The 16,792-nt window shown below is 41.0% G+C and overlaps 1 protein-coding gene across 1 annotated transcript in view; it reads right to left on the bottom strand.

Moving 5' to 3' along the window:
• Positions 1-6,377: 6,377 nt before the first annotated feature.
• Positions 6,378-16,792, bottom strand: part of GABPA (GA binding protein transcription factor subunit alpha) — a gene marked incomplete in the record, with an annotated part of 677,711 nt that continues 667,296 nt past the window's right edge. Inside the window, 1 exon segment of the mRNA XM_044071362.1 lies at positions 6,378-8,897. Within this exon segment, the coding sequence (XP_043927297.1) occupies positions 8,672-8,897 (226 nt within the window).

Genomic DNA, 16,792 nt, shown 5'->3' with positions numbered 1-16,792 from the left:
CCAGTGCCTACTGAACCTGGATGGCTGCACTTGTAAGAAATTTTTTACAGTTTGCATAGATTTAGCTTCATCTTCCATTTTCTTTAAAACCTCTTCTGCCTTATTACCACAGTATCATGCTGCAAGGGGGCATCCAGCAATTTAGCGTTAACATGATCAGGCAGATTTTGCTCCTTGAGCCAGGCATGCCTTCTAATCACAGATCCAGTAACTGCTGCCCTGCAAGAGGCCTCCAAGGAATCAAAACCACATTGCAAAGTATGCTTTCCAACCTGTTCTGCTGAATGCAATAATTCCTGTAATTGTTTATTTTCCACACAATCAGAAATCAACATAATTTTCTGTTTCAGTAAGCCCATAACATGCTGTTGATATTTAAGCATATGAAACTGGCAGTTTAAGGCCCTAATTTCCAAGGTTGCAGATGTATAAACCTTCTTTCCCCATCTATCCAGCACCCTGGAATCTTTATCAGAGGGGGTAGGATTTTTGGCTGTAGAGGTCTTTACACCTTTGGGACCCTGTCAGATAGTCTCAGGATCAGCAGCAGGATTTTTGAATAGAAATTTGTGGGAGTCAGGAACCCTGTAATATCTGTCTGGCTTACTAGGAGCCGGAGGCAGGGAATCAGCAGCCATGCTTGATTCCGAAAACACATCATCAACAATGTCTAATACAGGAGGTATTGCCAAAGCTTATGCTGAGGAAGAAGGAAATCCCTAAGCCTCTATGGATTCAGAGAAATCCTGACTCTCCCAGTGAAAATGTTCCCTTAAAGTATGCAAGGTTTCTCCAAAAGAGTAATCCTCAAGATGAGATGCAGATGGAATGGATTCTTCTGCATCAGAATCCTCATAGGGTGGAATAGAAAATTCCTGATCAGAAGAGGAATCAGAAGAAATGGGAACCTGATCTGAAGATTAATAATCAGTGCCTTACCTGGGCCCTCTTAGCAGGGGGGGGGGGGGGTTGGGATCCCCTGATCAAGGTAATTAAGTCCTCTGCCATTTTGATCATCTGTTTTTTAGGCATAGGGCCCTGAGCATGTGGCTCATGCATCGGTTTTTTAGAAATAGATGTTTTTGATCTTGTTTTTGAAGCTGGCGTCGGTTTTATATAAAAATGTTGAGGCCTAAAAACACCCTCAGAAGCCGGTGCCTGCTCAGGAGCTCCGGACCCATCCAAAGGAGAGACATCCGCGGGTTCAATACTCTGAGAATCTCGTGGCATACCGGACTCTGCATAGGTCTCGGTAGAGGCCTACGACTCAAAAGTAGTGGGTATCAGGGGCTGCGAAAGCGCCTCACTGAGTACTGGTGACAGGCTTAGGAGAAATTTCATTGTCGGTTTTGGACCTCGAAGGCCTGTCTCTGTCTTTTTCTTTGTGTTTTTTGTGAACTCAGGTAGTCGGTTTGCTGAAAACACCCTCAGAAACCGGTGCCTGCTCAGCAGCTCCGGACCCATCCGAAGGAGAGACATCCGCGGGTTCAATACTCTGAGAATCTCGTGGCATACCGGACTCCGCATAGGTCTCGGTAGAGGCCTACGACTTAAAAGTAGTGGGTATCAGGGGCTGCGAAAGCGCCTCACTGAGTACTGGTGACAGGCTTAGGAGAAATTTCGTTGTCGGTTTTGGACCTCGAAGGCCTGTCTCTGTCTTTGTCTTTTTCTTTGTGTTTTTTTTGAACTCCGGTAGTCTGTTTGCTGACAGACAACATTTTAGGGTAATTAAATCTTGATCCAAAATATTTAGAAACAAAAATATACTGAAGCTTAATGGTGTGTTGGGTTAAATCTAGCACAAAACCGACAGCAAGGCACGTTATGATGTGGGCCTAGGCAAGGAATACAGTACAAATGAAAATCCTTATGAGGTATTTGCTTCCAACAAGTAATGCAATTATTAACTTTTATTGACATTGGTAAGAAGCAAGAAAAAGTTTTCCCAATGGGGTACTTAGCTTTAGTTGAAGACTTTGGTTCCAAAACTCGAATGCGAAAATTTCAGGAGTCGGCAGACCGGCACTTGCAAACTGCTTCTGCTTCGGGCACCGCGGAGCAAGAAAGAGTGAATAAAATGGCGTAGACTGCATGTTTTATACCCCTGATGACCTGACATCATGGAAGAAGAGACAGCAAACGACACAGGACCAAAGACTTTGTTATTCAGGCCAACTGAGGGCAACCTGCCAGCAGATTACCCAAATGTAATGACTGCAACAGTGAAACACGAAGAACATCCGGATGGTATCAAGGAAGGACATTCCTGAGAATGGTAAAGTCAAAGTTTTTGCAAGCTTTAGATGGCCCATCCAATTTGTAATGAAATATAAAAGTATGAACTGTTGACCAAGTTGCAGCTGCACAAATATCGTCAATGGAAACTCTTTTCATGAATGTTATAGAGGTAACAATTGCTCTAGTAGAATGAGCTTTAGGTTTCGAGTGTAGATGCAAACCTCCAGTTTTATAATCAAAGGAAATGCAATCTGATAGCCATTTAGAATGTGTAACTTCTAACACACGGTTTCCCAATTTTGCTTAGGAAAGAGAGACAAATACTTGATCCGATTTTCTAATATCTCTGGTATGCTGTAAGTAGAATCTAATTAGTGAAACTCTAATGTTCTCCTTTGTTAGAGTGAGTAAAAATTGGCAAATCAATGGCTTGATTCAAATTTACTTCTGATAAGACTTTTGGGAGAACGGTAGGATTTGCTGTCAGTGAAGTACTGTCTTTGTGGAAGAAGAGAAAAAGGTGGCATGCATGAGAGTGCTTATAATTCCAAAATTTGTCTAGAGGAGGTAATGGCAATCAGGAAAACAGTTTTCCAAGAAACTTCAAGTCAGAAGATGCTGCAAGCTCAAAAGGTTTTGAGTCAGCAACTAATGTAACAATGTGATATCCCATAGAATTGCTGGTTCCCAAATGGAAGGCCTCAGTAAAAAAGTTCCTTTGAGGAAAGCTATGACTATCCTGAGTAGCAATGAAAGAGTCATTATGACCCATGTGAAAATTTGAATTGGCAACCATTTGAGGTTTTATATTAGAAAAAAATAGAACCTTGGTGAAAAGGTTTTGAAAGGGACTGCAGTATCAATGAGAGAAAAGCAGAAAAAGGGGAGAGTCCTTTTGATGATGCCCAAATAGAAAATCTTATCCACTTGCTTTTATAAGTCTTTTTGGTTGGTTGCTTTTGAGAAGATATACTGTGAACTACTGAAGAAGACATCTTGGCATCTCTGGCTATTGTTAAAATTGGAGAAATCATGTGGTTAGGTCTTGTAGGTCTGGTAGAGGCATCTCAGACAGGTGACTCAGAAGATCCAGAATGGGATTCAGCACCCAGGGCAAGTGTAGCAAATGAGGCCAAAGGAAGGGAAACCAAACCTGCTAGGACCAGAACAGGGCAATGAGGATCACCTTAGACTTGCACTTTGCAGCATTCTGTATGAATTTTATCAAGAGAGGTACTGGCGGAAATGCATAGAGAATACCCAGGGGCCAAATCTGTACTACAGCATCTCTTGGTGACTGTTCCTGTGGAGGGATGAGGGCAAAGTGCCTCCTACCTCAATAAGTGCAGCAGTTAAACAGGCTGCAGCAAGGTTGGCTCTAGCAGCTGAAAACCTCCATTACCACTGTTTTTTTGAGAGACCACTCAAGGGGTAATGGGACACACCTGCTTAACCTGTCTGCTAGTACGTTTGACATCCTGGGAATGTGCGTTCCTACCAGGAAGCAATGGGAAGACCTTGCCCATTGCCAAACTTGCATGGCTTCTTGGCATAGTGGATATGAACATGCTCCCCCTTGTTTGTTGATGTACTATGCCACTTTTTTATTGTCTGTATGGATGGAAATCACACCCTTGGGTAGACAGTCCTGGAAAACCTACATTGCTAGGATAACTGCCCTCATTTCCAAGATACTGATGTGAAGTTTGGCCTCCGTACATGACCACATCCCTTAAACACTCTTCGCCTCAAAACGCTCCTCATCCCAGAAGGGGAAGCATCTGTGGTTACTGTGATCGGGGGTGGGGTTGGTGGACAGAAGGGTCTCCTGTCTGCAACTGACATGTTATTCACCACTTTATGTTGCCTCTGCTCACTTGAGCAAGACTCATTCTGGCATGCAGGGGATAAAGGCTCTGTGACCACTAGATCGACAGAGTCCATTGTAACATTCTCATGTGGTATCTTGAGAGTGGTACTAAAGTGATGGTAGAGTCAATGTTGCTTGTGGATGGGGATGCTGAAGAATGTGAAAAGCCACCCATCTTAATAACGGAAACGGAACTCAATGTTGGAAGCTTGAAAGTTTGTCGAATCGTGTTGATCTCACATCCTATAAACTCTATTTGTTGAGTAGGGGGCAGTTTACTCTTTGCCTGACTGACAGTTATCCCTAAATAATCTGCAAGGAGAACCAGGAAGCTTGGTGCTGTTGTAGATCCCTGGAGGTTAACAGTTAGGAGTTAGTCATCGAGATGTGGGAAGACTTGGATCCCCTGCAGTCATAGGTGAGCTGCTACCACTGTCATAATCTTGGTGAACACCAACAGGGTTGTGGCGAGATCATACGGCAGTGCCCTGAAGTGATAATGATTGACCCCAGCCAGAAACAGAGAAAGCACCTAGATTGCCTTTGAATCTTTATATGGTAAAAGGAATCTTGGAGGTCTACAAAGCACATCTAATCGTCCTTCCTCAAGAGAGGTAGTATGGACTGTATTGTGACCATATGGAATTTCATTTGTTTGATAAAGTGACTGAAGTGGCTTAGGTACAATATTTGCCTAAGGTTCCCTGTCTTCTTTGGAACCAAAAAGAACCTGGAATAGACTCCAGAGTCTAACTGGCCTAGGGGGAGTTGTTGAACAGCTCTTTTTTTCCTAGCAGCTTTGACACGTCTGTCACTGCAGATTACAACTGATCGAATGGAGTACTGGTAATCTTTAGTCTTTTGTTGGAAGATATCAAAAAATAATGGTATAGCCTCTGGTGATTATCCTTAACACCCATGAATCAGAAGTGATGATTTGCCAGGCTTGTGGGTATAAGTTTACGTGCCTCCAGCTGCCTTCAGACAGCAGCAGTTAGGTAATCCCTCAGGGGTGCTGGTAGTGTTTTTCAGTGAAGGGACAATGAAAACCCCGATTCTGTAGTCGTGATTTCCTGACAAAATGGATCTTACCTGAAACTTGGCAAACCAGTAAATGCTCAGTAAATGCAACCATTCTAATCATAGAAACTTCCAAGATCCATCAATTTTTCACACAAAAGACAAGAAATTTCAGAAAATATAGCTTGCAGTCATCTTGCCAAGCAGAAAAGACTGGAACAGCAACAATGAGTGTAAAGTATCATGGAAGAGTTTGAGTTTGAGGATAAACAAGGTCAAGTCAGAATTTACTATAATGGTGACATTTTCAAAAGAGCTTTATTACTCATCATGCACAACTCCAAAAGGAAAAACACTGACAGTGGTAGTTTTATGACACAAGCTGTCTGCAATGTGTAAGCCATTATATATCTCCCAAGCTCACACAAGATCAGCTTCTACCAGTAACAAAAAGAATGTTTTAAAATGCTGACTGGAAATTTTTAGTCAAAACGACAAAGTTTTGTGATGGAAAAAATAAATCAAGTAACCAACAGTTTTAGAGTAGTGAGCATAAACTAACATAATGCCTGGCATTGCTGGATTGACATGAGGCTTATAACAAAAATGGTAAAGCTATAACTCAAGACAGATGTTAGCAAACTGAAGGGAACTTGCTTAGCTGCTTGAAAAACTGGCCAATGCCTAATGCTGGCAAGCTGCAACCTATAACAGAGCCCTACCAGATACATTTCTACAAACCATTAATAGACCTGGGAATCTTCTAGGAGGGTCAGAGGTAAACTGAAAAATATATATAAATAAACAAAAGCAATCAGCTTGCAGCATTAATTTAACGGGCTACCAAGAAAACAAAGTAACCCTTTCAGTGCAGAGAACAGTATGTGATGGACCCTGAAAGATCCTAGAGAATATGAGATCAAAATAAATTAACTCTAAATAGAATAAATAAAACATTCTAAAGAACAACTCCCAAACATTCTGAGCTAGACTAACAACCCTCTAAGCTGCAGAAGAGGTAGCAAGCTATCTGTAAGAAAATAACTGAAATTATCTTAAGTCATCAGCAAGCTAGGTATTAGACTTAAAAGACAAAGTGTGGCCAAAAAATTGCACCCTACAAGTCCATTAGTTGAATTAATGAATGTACTAGGGTCAGACTGAGAGGATGGAAATGTACAAATATGAAGCTACAAATCAATGTACCACACAAAGTTTCTTAGGTCACACAAACCACAGAACTCAGTAGTAGAGTACAAGTGTCTTTTTTATTCAAAAGTCACAAAAGGGTAAAAATATTTGCAAAAATAACAAAAAAAATTTAAAAAATGAAGTGGGAATATGTTTTAACAATTTGCAAGCAAGCTAACTAGCATTCTTGGTAATATAAACTGGATTCCTTTGAGAATGAGCAACAGTACGTGCTCAAGTAACTGATAAGGTCATCAAATCAACCTGTTTAAAACTGCATTCGGCATGCCGTCACTGTCCTCTGGTTTAAATATTACGTATACTGTTTTTGTCTGGGTTCTAGATGGTCTTTGTGATGATAAAAAACAAGGAAAAAAAAAAAAAAGATAAAAAAATAAACTCTGCCCCCACCCCCTCCCCAATAACAATACCAAAGCAAGAAAGACAATAATAATATTACAAGGTGATTAAACTTGCCAGGTAAAGTCTGCAATCAAATGCATATTTATATACCTTCAAAACTATGATTAACCCTAATGGCTACACAGATTTTACTTCCAGAACCAAGAAATTACTCAGCTTCCCATTTGCAAAGCTTGCCTGAACCTTTAAAGACAAAGACCTGCGGCAGGAAAAATGGGCTGAACTATATATAGTATGTGCTGCTTACTCTGAATATTAACCTTTAAAATGGATTATGTCTCTCTCTATGATAAACAGGATTTGTTTCAAGAACAAAATAAACAAATTAAGTGGTAGCCTTGTGTTTCATGTTCTATATTATACCATGAAAACTAATAAATGATACTTTTTTACAATAATGCTCTTACACATTTTATGTAGAATGTCTTTTACAGGCAGCTAAGTAATATCAATCCTCTGACCGACATATTGAATCTATTACAGGTGCGGAGCAAATCAAAGTGCTTCCTTCTTTCAGTTCATTTACATTTATATACAATATCTGAATAATTCTAAAATGTATTTTTTTTTTTACATTATATGTACTGCTAGACTGAGCAACATGTCCACACTTGCTTTCAATTTCGCATGACTGAAGTTTAAATGCAGCAAATCTGGGCAACACTGTTCTAGGGAATGTTATGGATATCTCTGCAACATTTGTGCTTATTAGGGAAAAATACAGTGGAACATGGTCACGGATTATCTTACTAGTTACACAGGAACATTAATCATATACAGCATTACACTACTGTCATACTGGGCTGTTTACATAAGATGCAACGTACAATGTAAAGACGTAAAAAAACAAGCTTGGGATGCAATTATGATCGTCAAATGAAGCATAACTTTCAACCAAATCCATGAATAAGTAAACTGTCAGCATAAAGTAATATGCACCATCCTCAGTCAGCCTTTAACCCCCCCCCCCCGATCCCCAATACTAATCAAGTGTATCAGATGGATACTGCCCATTTTCTAAATCTCCTGCCCTGTAAAACTAACGCCCAGGATTCTTTTACCATTCATAACAGTTAGGATTTCAATTCTGACAGTAAGATCAATCTTATAACAAGGCGCAACTTTCATCAATTCCACTGGTAATGTAGCTGATAAGTAATTCAGCTTCTTACCTTTATCAGAAAAGACATTGAAATAATAAGTGATTCACCCCAGGCCCCGATGACCAAGAGACAGTAAAATCCTACTAAGTTCTTGAATCCCAGACCTCACGAAGTGCATCATGGTACTATGTCACTATGCCACAGTTCAGACTTGATGTCCCTATTAAAAGATTTATCAATTTTGAAAAAATATATTTTCTATTAGAAAGACATTTCCACTGTCAGTCAGTCTAAAATGTTTATGCTTTTTGGTTGTGTTATTTATGCTGAACAGGGTGGAGCAACAGGCTCTCCTTGACAGACAATTCCAAAGTCCACAGTGCCAAGTTCCACCTAAGTAGTCAAACGGGAAAACAATGCAGTAGAGAGGTTCTGTTAACTTACTAAAGTCTATGAAAGATGGCCTTTCCTATTACGACAGATGCTGTCCATGAATGAATCCTGAAGGAGCTTGGGATAGTCTTCCCAGGATTTTAAGATGTCTGCCCTAGAGGGCAAAACATGGCATTATAAAAAAGTCAGTGATCCCTTGACATATATACAGCTGTAAACCAAAAAAACAAGATCTATTACAAAAAGTGAAACGATCTGGAGAATCCAAATTCCAACAGACTGTGTTTGTGTTGCGCATAGAAAATCATGCATCAATACTGTACAGTGTAGGAAAAAATAGGCTTGATTAAGAAAATAAAGAAAAAGCAACCATTGCTCCTTCTGTACTGTATACAAAGGCCTCCACAGCCTTAAGTCAGTAAGTTTCTAGTGCCTAGCTGTCTTCATTTTTCAAGGAAGCTGTAGCCAACGCTACTGCAGTAACAGGCTGCCCGATACCATGGAGCTGCATCTTAGCCAATTTCTTCTGTTCACATTCTGTGACCAAGCGATTAAGTTCTGCAGCACTGTAACCAATAAGTGTTTTCAAATCACAGACAAATTTGTAGACAAAACGTTTGCCCTGAACTTTGCATATCATGTCGCCATCATAGTAATAGCTGTAGAAAGAGAAGATATGATTAAAAACAAGATTCAAGTAACATGAAATTTGCCAGTTTCTTTCTTTTTAATTTGCCAATTTCAATTGATATGAAAATTGTCACTTTCCCATTTGATCCAAGTTCACTTCAACATTCTACATCAACAACTGATAGAAAAAATAAAGTTAAATGGAAAATGAAAACTGTGGATCATTAGCTGCCTACACTACCTTTGTTTCAGTATCATGCAGGGTAATCACTGTTTGCATGGATTCTTTTCAACACACTGACATGAAACACTAGTACAGCCGAATGCCAGTAATAAATCTTTTTTGGGCCCATCCTTAGAGAAACATTAGGAATATCATGAAGATATGTCATTATGATAAGTGCATAACATTTGTATCTTACGTGACTCAATCCATCCACTTCAAACATCCATGGCCCTGAACAAATACCTGAATCTTGAAAACACAACCAGCTTGTAGTCTTTTGCAAAATTATGCACTGAAGCCCATGTGGCACAAATGTCAGCTACTGGCAAATTTCTAAAGAAGATTAAAGAAGTTGCCACAGACCTAAACGAATGAAGTTTGGGTTTACATTAAGCTATCTTATTGCTAGAAATGTAATTTCATGCAATGTAGATGGACAGCTACCTAGATAAGCTAACCTTGGAAATCTTCTGATCCAATCTATCTGAAGCAAAAGAAATGAAAAGCTGAGAGTCCTTTCCTAGATTTATTTTATTTTCCTTTCTTAGATTTTACTACTAAATCAAAAGGATCTCAGTTGCCTAGGAATAGCAACTTATATTGCAATTATAGGGGTAAAGAGTGGCAGACTGAATACTTCAGACTAAAGTTTGCAGCTGCTTTATGAACAAGCTTGGCCTTAATTTCTAAAATAAACCTATGCTTACAAAAGATTATCCAAGGTGCTCAACAAAAGGGGGCTGTGACTCTGAAACTCTCCTAGCTGATACAACTGTTACTAGAAAAAAGATCATCCAAGAAAGATAATTTAGATCTCTGCTGTGCTCACCAATTTGAAAGGCAAGAGCATCAACTTTTCCAAAACAAAGCTGCAGTCCCATGGAGCATAAACAGAGGTCTCAGCTGGAATGTGTACTACAAAAAAAAACTTTACAGAGATGCTAGGTAACAGCATCTTGGTGAAAATCTGAAAAACTGCTAAATGTACCTTCACAGTGGAAAAAGAACTGTTACCAAAAATTTCAGCCAGAAACTGCAGAATAACAGTAATTGGTGCTGTAAAAGGATCTACTCTTATGAATAGCCCGTTTTTTCATCTACTTTTCCTTTAAACCTTTCTCATAGAAAGTGTCTGAATTGCTGTTAGGACTGAACTACCCTTGGAGGATAAGTGGTCTCTGGCCATCAAAAGAATTAGAGACACCATATCCTTAATCTAAGGGAACACAGATCCAGGTGAGGCTTGCCAGATGGATGAAAAAAACCTGAGGTTCTAGAAGATGCTTCTTCAACAGATAAATCTATAAAAAGGGAAACATTACCTGCCCCCCACCCCTTATCGCTAGGGCACAGGTCATCTCTGCCCTCTTAAAGGCAAAACATACAGCCTCCATAGGACCTGATAACATATCAGGCTGCATCCTACATGAACTTGCAGCACCATTAGGCACCCTATTCAACCAAAGCCTGAGTACTGGCTTTGTCTCAGCTGAGTGGAGGACAGCCACTGTCATCCCTTTGCACAAAGGTGAAGCATCCACTGATCCAGGAAATTACAGATCCATCAGCCTAACTAGTCTGATTTGCAAGGTCATGGAATGGATCATCATGGACCTCATTAACAGGGACATTGGCAACCTGCAAACAATCGACCCCACAGTTTGGCTTTGTCAAGGGGAAGTCATGTCTGTTAAATCTGGTTGACTTCTTTGAGACAGTCACCAAAGCCATGGATGAGGGAAAGACGGTGCACACCGCCTACCTTGACATGGCCAAAGGCTTTGACACTATTCCCCACTCAGGCATAGTAGATGAACTCTCTCAACTAGGCATCAATCCATATGTTACCAGATGGGTAGCAAACTGGCTCATTGATAGAACCCACCTAATTAAAATAAGGAAAGCCACCTCAAGCAGTAGACCCGTAATGAGCAGCATACCCCAGGGAACGGTCTTGGGGCCTTTGTTACTCGGGATATACTTCTCTGAGGCACAGGCCAAAACCAGTGGGCTATGGCTGACCAAGTCTGTAAATGACTGCAAGCTGAGAGCAGTCATCAATTCCCCAAGTGATATGGACGTCCTCCAACACTCAAGGACTGGTGCCAGAAACATGGCCTCAAACTGAATGCGAAAAAATGCTTCATCATCCCCTTTGTGGAGAGTGACGTCCCCACATATTATCACATTAATAACAACATCCTAAGTACCTAATCAGTAGTGAGGGATTTGGGCACCCTGACTGATAGCAACCTGACTTTTGACCACCATGCTGCTTCCTCTGTATGGAAAGCTTTCTACATGGCCCACCTCATAAGTAAGGGTATTTCATCCAGGGACAAATAGGTCATAAGATCCATGTACTCTTCTCTTATAAGGCCAATTATTGAGTACAACGCCCCCTTCAGCATGTACCTCGCAAAGCACATGCAGCAGATGGATAGACCACAGAGGTTCCTCACCAGGAGAATCCAGGGCCTCAAACACCTACCCTAGACAGATAGGCTAAAAGCCCTGTCCCTCTACTCAGTTTCATACAGACTCCTCAGAGGTGACCTCTGTCTGGCATACAAAGCAATCTCAGACTCCGCCTTGAAGGGACTGCTGCATATCCACAAGTCAAGCTCCACTCGAGCAACCCGTATGCGCGACCTCAACCTGGTCTGTAATATCAATAGGACTTTGGTGGGATATATTTGTATCCCAGAGACTCCATCTGTGGAACAGACTCCCTCTCCACGTCAAGCAGAGTACCCCATTATCCCTTTTTAAGCACAACCTGGATAACTGGATGGGAAACAGAAAATACACTCCTGGGATTCCACCTGTGTCCCTGCTGGACGGGGACTTTGGGTGCTGGGTCTAAATATGGGCTAAACTCTTGGCTAGGCTTATAAGGGCCTCAGGGCCAATAGCCTAGTAACCTCCTATGATAAATGAATGACCTTTCCCATGGGGTCTTCAAGCTGAGATCATTGTACGCACAGGGTCCACTGTAGTAGTCTCATCTGCGATCTTGTCAATGGAACTAGATGAATGGCTGTTGACATAAGTCCCAATACTTTCAGTATTAAGCCTGCTGGTGAAAAGGGATGATCCAGGAGTTAACTTACTGTTGACAATAAACATTATACTGTTTGGTGCAAGTCTTGTCAGTTTCTCTACTGTGTCCACGTGGCAGTCTATAATCTGTGCTGGCAATGGCACCCACTGCAAGCTCACAGCATTCACAAATTCCCAGGGACAGATAAAACCAAAGTAAGTAGTCTCTTGCATGGATCTCCCCTGTGATGTTGGTAATACCTGTCCCAGATGCCCTCAGTGCTCCATTCAAAGCATTATGGATCAGCACTCTGGAGAGCAGAGTAAAACTTACCACAATAACCACCTGCAACTCTAACCAATGACCGGATGCAATGGGGCAAATTTTTCATAATAGCGAGCATTTTATTTTTCTACTGGGTCATGTGTATCAGGTAGTCAGTGGACTTTATACCAAAGTATCAGATGAAAAATGTGCTTTCTGACGTGATTCATATTCTGAGTACGTTACCTGGTGATGAATCAAAGAAATCTATCTTTGGGTGGTGGCCATCATAATAGAGGATGCAAGACAAACCTTCCTCCTGGCAGGTCTGTCCTTCGGAGGCTGGAGGACCTTGTCTAGTTTCTTAAAAACAGGCTTAAGCACAGAGTTTTCTCCAAACATTATCCACTATCAAAAAACTGTGCAATCAGTGGGAAGGACTACCCAAGATGTAGGTAAGGCAGACCAAAAAGCCCTCTTTAACATATTTCTTGGGGAGGTGTGGTCTACAGGCCAGGATCACCTCTGCCTAATCTCCCTAAACTAGGTGTTCCAGAGTGGAATGTGAGGAAGCCTCTCTTTCGTCAAGATCCGTGTCTGGGGTGGAGAATCGAGGCAACTCGTATCTTTTGGAAAATTCGGACTGGATTCTGAATGCACTTGTCTGGGCATTTATCACAGTCTCAGAAGAGTTAGAATCTACAGTGACTTTTCACTGCCAAGTCCATCTAGAACAAAGACAAGTTACCAAAGGCCTCAAACTGAGAGGTGTCACAGGTTGGAGCCACAGCAGATACCTCTACAAAGTCTGATAATCTAGGTGGGTGCCTTGGAGTCATGTCCACAAACTCAGATGCCAGAAGCAAAACTGTTGGCACATATCTGTTTGTCTCATTACTGATGTCGATCCCATGATGTTGAGACAGTCTATAATGCACAGGTTCAGTGCAGAAACCATGCAGGATAACTTCTGCATTGAATACTCAAACACTGATGACAGACACCATAAGTGGCACCAAAGGGATCAGTGCTACTGCTAGAATTAAGCCATCGACTTTGGACTTAGTGGTCCTCATCACAGAGAGTCTGTGCCAAGGTCACTGGTGCCAAAGAGATCAGCACTGATGGAAGAACCACCAACAGTGCTGACATGGGCAGCACAGAAACCACACTCTTTGACCCTCCTTAATCTAGGAGCTGAAGTAGTGGATCGTAGGGGTCCTTCATTAGCCAACCTGGAGACAGAGGGGAAGAGAGGACACTGCTCCACTTGGGCCTTAGCCAGGGCTTTTACCGCCTGGTCTCAATCCAAGTGTCTGCATTTTAGATATAGTACTGAGAAAATTCCCACACCAAGGAGAAGGTGTCCAGTCTCCTCCTTGGAGTAAGCCTGAAGACAACTGAAACTTCATATCGAAAGTCTCCAGCAGGTGAGGTTTCTCCAGCATCCTTAGAAGGCTGTACAGTCCAGGTAGGAGAAGGTTTCATGCTAGCTAACTTCAATGAAGGGGGCCTGTGCAGTTCCTTCTATTTCACTTCCTTTGGTATTCTCTCTCTTTTCATCTCTCTTTCTCTTGTGAGGGCAAAAGACCCTTGAGAGTAACTTTGTTTTTACAACACTCCTGTAAGGTCCAAGAGCCAAAGCTACAAAAAATCTCACAGCCTATATTGCAATGATGCCCCCCCCCCCCCGACACATGACTCAATGACTGTATTTATCCTCCTGGGATGGATCTTGTGGCCTCACTTACTGCATTTTTGGAAAGCAGAGACATTGTCCATTTCCAGTCTAAGCATTAGATCACTAATTAGAACTCAAGTCCCATACTCAGTAAAGACAAAAACAGGATAATGCAATAATACAACTAAATTCCCTAAAAACTAACCCTTCAGTAAAAATTTAAATTTGAAAGGAAACAAAGTGAAAGGGAACTGCTTGAGGTCTGATAAAAAAAAATGCCCAAACATGGCAGCAGGGAGGGGAAAAATATTAAACTATCCTAACCTATACTGTAATAAACCAGTAAACACCAACTCGAATGAACTAAAACAATTTTTTATAAAAATTAATTTAAAAAGGTACTTATCTCCCATTTCAGAAAACAAAGAAAGAAGAAATTAATCTCTAAAGCTGAGGGCTACCTGTCCCATGGTATCAGTGGCAACAGAGATCTTGAAAAGAGGGGAAAGCAAGGTATACTTGGGGAATGAATGAAGGAACTTGAGCTTAGGAGTTCTCTGCAAGCATGGACACCTTCTGCAAAACAAGTCATATACTGAGTACACTGAAAAACACACCCTGCAAGTATCCATGTAAATATAATACAATATACACACGACATAAGAGGAGGGGTTTCAATATAAGCATCACTAGTGTCAGTAATCCTCAGGAATAAGGACCGGCTCTATGGGCTGAGTTAGTCAAGCTTGGATGTTAAGTAGGGCTGGGCACACACCACTGCTGAATGAGGTATTGCCTCTCACCACCTTCCCAACAGCAATTCAAAAAAGAAAAAACACATCAGGGTTCAGCACCAATGAGAGCATTCCATCAGCTCAGGGTTTCAATGCTTATATCCTTAAAAACAAAATTTCACCTCTGAACTTCTTAGACAAGATACTGACCTGGAACTCCTCTATGACCTACTTACTATTAACAAAAAACCCTTATTATATCATATCACAGCTAATTACAGGACTTTTGCTATGTCTGACTCATGACTACCCTCAGAATTTTTTTTACCTGACACATAAAACAGAAAAAATGCTAAAAGACACTTTTAGTAAATAGGAATTTTATCCTTTTTTTCTGCAGGGGCAAGTCCCCCCCCAAACTCCCATATACTGGGAGACCTCACACTGCCCCTCTTACATATATAGCAATGCCACGGACACACAACATTGAAGAAAGGGCAACACCTCTGAGATTCATGAAAGTGACTTTACAATGATAAAAATTTTGCTCTATTGTCAGACTACAACCTGCAGTCAATTCAAATATACACATTCTCTTTATGCCCCTCTCAGCCCATACTGCCCACAAGTATGACTTCTCTATGCATTAAACCAAACACTATTCAACTAGTACACTTCATCTATCCCTATATTAACTGGTAGATCTGCTGCATGTTCAGAAATTTCAGGACTTCAACACACTGACAGGTTACTTCATACACCAACCAGGCATGATAAAATCCTGGACTTGATCCTTACCAATATGGGCAGCTTTGTTCCACACCAATTGTCCTTTTCTTTCCGGTCAAATTGGATCGCAAATCAGTCATATTCATCTTAAGACAGAAGACTAAAGCATCTTCCAATACCTCTCTATTCAGAGATCATGCCAAGGTTAATCTACTAAAACTTGAGTGATGACCCAGCTAAATTCAAAAGTCCCTTTCATCTTGACAATGCCACTACTTATGCAGAATCATTTACTGTCAAATTCTATGCATGTTTAAATAGCTGCATAAATGCTTCTGTCCCGCCAAGTATATACAATGCCAAATTTAAAAATAATCTCCTGATGGGACTCAATATATACAGACAAAATCATTACACACAAAAATCAATTTAAATCTCAACACGCCAATAATGCACTTGCTTAACTTAGCAAGAAACTCCAGACTCTGATCAGATCAATCAAAGCCAAACATGAGATAAAAACAGCCATCCAGGTGAAGTACAACCATAAAGCCTTCTTTAACTATGATAAAAATCTCAGAAACAAAGCCCCACACCACAAAAAGGTACTAGTACAGGATTACATACACAGACCCAGAGGACGCAGCCAAACTATTAGTGGACAGATTTAGTTCAAATACCCCCCCCCTTGTATTCTCAGATTACATACTTGCATTTATACCCCCCTAATCTCCCAAGAATAAGTCCTCAAAGCAGTATTCCAAGGACAAGAATTCTACTTCTACCATACTGGGCTGCCTACTGCCTGAAACATGACTTATCAGACCCAGCCCTACAGAAGTTGATGAATATCAGCCTCCAAACAGGCTTTGTGCCAAATGAATTCTGAATAACAAAAGTCATCCCCTTGTACAACGGCAGGGCATCAGACCCTGACAAGGATAAAAGCCTCATCAGTACAGCTATAGAAAGGATCATTATGGAATTAATAAATAAGGACATAGATAACATAAAAACTCCAGGCCCAACTTAGTTCAGATTAGTCAAGGACAGATCCTGCTTACTTAACCTGGTTGCCTTCTTTCAGAAGGTTACTGAAGCAATAGATTGGAGCAAATCAGTACACACAGCATATCAAGACCTCACAAAGGCGTTCAACGCCATACCACACATTGGTATCTTAGATAAACTCTCCCACCTAAATATAAATACCCATCTAATTCATTGGATAGCAAATTGGCCCACAA

This window comes from Protopterus annectens, chromosome 5.part0 (assembly GCF_019279795.1).
Source record: "Protopterus annectens isolate FY-2018-M chromosome 5.part0, PAN1.0, whole genome shotgun sequence".
NCBI lineage: Eukaryota > Metazoa > Chordata > Ceratodontiformes > Protopteridae > Protopterus > Protopterus annectens.
The sequence above is the reverse complement of the archived record's forward strand: the minus strand, read 5'-3'. Positions and strand labels throughout refer to the sequence as shown.